Raw genomic sequence first — 4185 nt, 5'->3', positions numbered from 1 at the left:
GTGGTTCTCAACCTTCCTAATGCTGTGGCCTTTTAATACAGTTCCTGTGGGTCATTACCCTCAGGTTGAGAACCACTGCTCTACGTAGAGGTTTATAGCTTTATATTATATCCAAATAGTAGATCTTTAAACAAACAAGTGTATTTATGTGTGTGTGCACGTGCACGTGTGTGTTCAAAGAACTTCTCTCAGCAGGGTCATTGGCAGTTGTCATTGGGACTCACTAGCAAAAAAATCTGACATCTATCCTGTCACTCTAGCATCTGCAGAGACCTATCCACCATCCCAGTCTGGAAGAAGGGAATGGATAAAATGAAATAAAGGGGGGATAGAGGAATCACATTTGTCTTCTTTATTCACTTATTTATTAGAGTGAAAGATTGACTAGACACATGTTTTTCTTGATTCCAGATCTTTTTGCATCTCTATTTTCTTCATATATCCAACTTTCCTCTGTCTTTCACTACCCCATATCTGTTAAGTCACATTAATTTTTTAGACTGAGAATGATGGGCTGTTTGGTGAACATATACATGTGTGTGAGAGAGAGTGTGTGTATTAGGGAGCATTATCTCAGACAAGAGTCAGATTCTTTGTGATTTGTTCTGATTCTTACTCATTTCCGATACTAAGACTATCATATGAAGGAGATGGCTCAGTGCCATGGACTTGCCTTTAGGCTTCAGAATTTATGGTAAAATAAGATTGCAGAAGAGGAGGTGAAGTGGTTCTTGTTTTTGGATTGTGGAAACCTAAAAAACAATAGAAATATATGAGAAGACTGGCATCATTAGGCTGTGGCAACATGAGAATTCTCCCAGTCACAGAGCTACAGCAGCTCCACAGGAGGGGCATGCTAAAGGCAAAGTGAGGAGGATGAATCTAATAATTAATTATGTCAAATGTTTTTGGAAAGTACAACAGGCAGAAAGAGAACCAATGAATGGTGAAGGACCAATTTTAAAAAAATGACAAGATCTATGAAGAGAATGAGGGAATCAATCAGGAATCAAACATTTCCATTTCCATGGACAGATGAAATATAATATGCTTAGAGCAGAACTTCTCAGACATTGCTTTATGCTTGAGTCATCTGGGAATCAGGACAAAATGCTAATTGTGATTCAGTATGTAGGATAAGGAAGATGGTCTTAGGCTGCTTGTCTGACAAGTGTCTGTGCTTGTGGGTTGAAACTAGTCTGCAGCTCAAACATCTGGTAGCTAAATATAAGAATAAAGGTAGGTGTTGTGATGACAAAGTTATTAACCAAAAATGATGGCACAAAACACTGTGCTCCATAAAACAATGATGTTTCATTTAAAAAGGTCTTATTAATTGAAAAGAATATGTGTTTATGTCTTTCATAATCATGAAATATAAACCTAAAGTCAAATTTAAAGATATTCCAAAAATCAGAAATCAAAGCAAGAATACGGTTAAACAAATATATTACCAATTTGAACATATATATCTTGTTTTTTTGAGAGAGTCTCACTATGTTGCCCTTGGTAGGGTGCAGTGGCATCACAGCTCACAGCAATCTCCAACTCTTGGGCTTAAGTAATTCTCTTGCCTCAGCTTCCCAAGTAACTGGGACTACAGGTGCTCCTCACAATGCCCTACCATTTTCACTGCAGTTGTCATTTTTTTTTTTAAATAATAGCTGTGCACATTTATGAAATCATGGGATATAATGTGCTGGTATTATATACAGTTTGAAATATTTTCATGAAACTGGTTAACATAGCCCTCATGGCATCTTCCCAGTTATTGTGCTAAGCCATTTCATTTATATTCTACATTTAGTAAATTTCACATGTACCCTTGTAAGGTGCACTGTAGGTGTGGTCTCACCGATTACCCTCCCTCCACCCATCCTCCCTGTCCCCTCCCCTCCCTCTCCCCCTTTCCCCATATTATTGTGCTATAAATGGGTCATAGCTTTCATATGAAAGCTGTAAATTGGTTATATAGTAGGGCTGAGCACATTGGATACTATTTTTTCCATTCTTGAGATACTTTACAATTCCTCTACTACGTAAATGTCCAGAAGTCTAAAATCACATTATACCAAGATATTTATCACTGTTGTTTTAGCTGGCCTGGGCTGGTTTCAAGCACACCAGCCTCGGTGTATGTGGCTGGCATGGTAACCACTGTGTTATGAGTGCCACATCTTGTGTTTATTTTTTTATCACAGTGTTGCAAATATTTTTAAGCACCCATACAACAGTTAGAACTGATGTTTTAAGAAAAATTAATATAAAATTTTCTTTTAATTTATTAAAAATTTAACTAGTATCTTAATGTTTTTCTCCAATTAGGGAAATATCATTTCTCACCTCTAATACAGTATGAACATGCCTATTGTTATTTTGTAGGAAAACAGCTAGAGACTCAAATTAATCATGCTAACTAATTATCCTTGAGTATGAAGATTGCAATTAGCCTATTGTGATTTACTGTCACTCAAGAATCTGGGTTCCTGGTTTCAAGATCTCAAGAAAACTGTCCTCTACCTGTGGAAACACTATGTGGCCCAATATCAGTGAGGCCCCCTTTCTGCTGACTGGATTCCCAGGGCTACAGGAAGCTCATCACTGGATCTCCATCCCCTTCTTTGCAGTCTATGTCTGTATCCTTCTTGGCAATGGTGCACTCCTCTATCTCATCAAGGATGACCAAAGTCTTCACAAACCCATGTACTATTTCCTTGCCATGCTGGCAGGCACAGACATCATGGTGACATTGACCACTATGCCCACAGTGATGGGCGTCTTGTGGGTGAATCACAGGGAAATTAGCCATGCAGGCTGCTTCTTGCAAGCCTACTTTATTCACTCCCTTTCTGTTGTAGAATCAGGTATCCTCCTTGCCATGGCCTATGATTGCTTCATTGCCATCCGCAATCCTTTGAGGTATGCATCTATTCTCAGCAATACTCAAGTGGTAAAGTTAGGAGTGGGGATTTTTCTGAGGGGTTTTGTACTCATCATACCTTTAATTGTACGTCTTTTTTCATTTTCATACTGCCACTCTCATATTCTTTCCCATGCTTTCTGCCTTCATCAAGACGTCATGAAATTGGCTTGTGCTGATATAACTTTCAATAAACTTTACCCAGTAATTCTAATTTGTCTAACAACTTTCTTAGACTTTCTGATTATCCTTTTCTCCTATATTCTAATTCTCAAAACTGTCCTGGGCATTGCTTCTGGCGAAGAGAGGGCCAAGGCACTCAACACCTGTATCTCCCACATTTCTTCTGTCCTCATCTTCTTTGGCACAGGCATTGGTCTGTCACTCATTCACAGATTGGGGAGGAATATTCCAGAGGTGGCTCACATCATCGTGAGCTATGTCTACTTCCTCTTTCCTCCTTTCATGAATCCTATCATCTATAGCATCAAGACCAAGCAAATCCAGTATGGCCTTATCCGCCTTTTCTCTAAACATAGATTGCGTAGTTAACCTTGTATCAGGAGAATCAGACACAGAAAGAAAGATAAAGAGAGAATATGAAACTAATGTCTAGATTCCTCTCTGAGCAAACAGCATTGACATAGTGGAAAATGGCTTTTTTTTTTTTTTTTTTTGGCAAGAGTTTAAATATTTTACCATATTATTGTAGTGTATTTTAGGACAGTGGTTCTCAAGGTTCCTAATGTCATGACCCTTTAATACATTCCTCATTTCATGGTGACCTCTAACCATAAAATTATTTTCAGTGCTACTAGCACAACATGAGGAACTATGTTACAGGGTTGTAGCATTAAGAAGGTTGAGAACCACTGTCATAGAAGAAACCTAGATACAGATCTCTCACTTAGAACTACATAGAAGTGAAGAAGTCCATACACAGTTCCTTCCTTAAAATGTTCCTTGGGCTCCGCGCCTATAGCTCAACCGGCTAAGGCGCCAGCCACGTACACCTAAGGTGGTGGGTTCGAATCCCCAGCCCGGGCCCACCAAACAACAATGACGGCTGCAACCAAAAAATGGCCAGGCGTTGTGGCGGGCGCCTGTGGTCCCAGCTATTTGGGAGGCGGAGGCAGGAGACTCGCTTGAGCCCAGGAGTTGGAGGTTGCTGTGAGCTGTAATGCCACGGCACTCTGCCCAGGGGACAGCTTTGAGGCTCTTCAAAAAAAAAAAAAAAAAATGTTCCTTGAAATTATGAACACTGG

General features: G+C 39.6%; 1 protein-coding gene across 1 annotated transcript; it reads left to right on the top strand.

Moving 5' to 3' along the window:
* Positions 1-2533: 2533 nt before the first annotated feature.
* Positions 2534-3472, top strand: LOC100957776 (olfactory receptor 51B2-like). The gene has a single exon (XM_003781445.1). It carries the CDS (start codon positions 2534-2536, stop codon positions 3470-3472), a length of 939 nt encoding a protein of 312 aa, XP_003781493.1.
* The last annotated feature ends 713 nt before the right edge of the window (positions 3473-4185 follow it).

The sequence above is a fragment of the Otolemur garnettii genome, unplaced genomic scaffold (genome assembly GCF_000181295.1).
Source record: "Otolemur garnettii isolate 467f Iridium unplaced genomic scaffold, OtoGar3 scaffold00001, whole genome shotgun sequence".
Classification (NCBI taxonomy): domain Eukaryota; kingdom Metazoa; phylum Chordata; class Mammalia; order Primates; family Galagidae; genus Otolemur; species Otolemur garnettii.
Note: the sequence above shows the minus strand (reverse complement) of the source record. Positions and strands in the feature narration are given on the sequence as shown.

Excerpts from the sequence above, each read along its gene's own strand:
- LOC100957776 (XM_003781445.1), top strand. The coding sequence starts at position 2,534 with ATGTGGCCCAATATCAGTGAGGCCCCCTTTCTGCTGACTGGATTCCCA.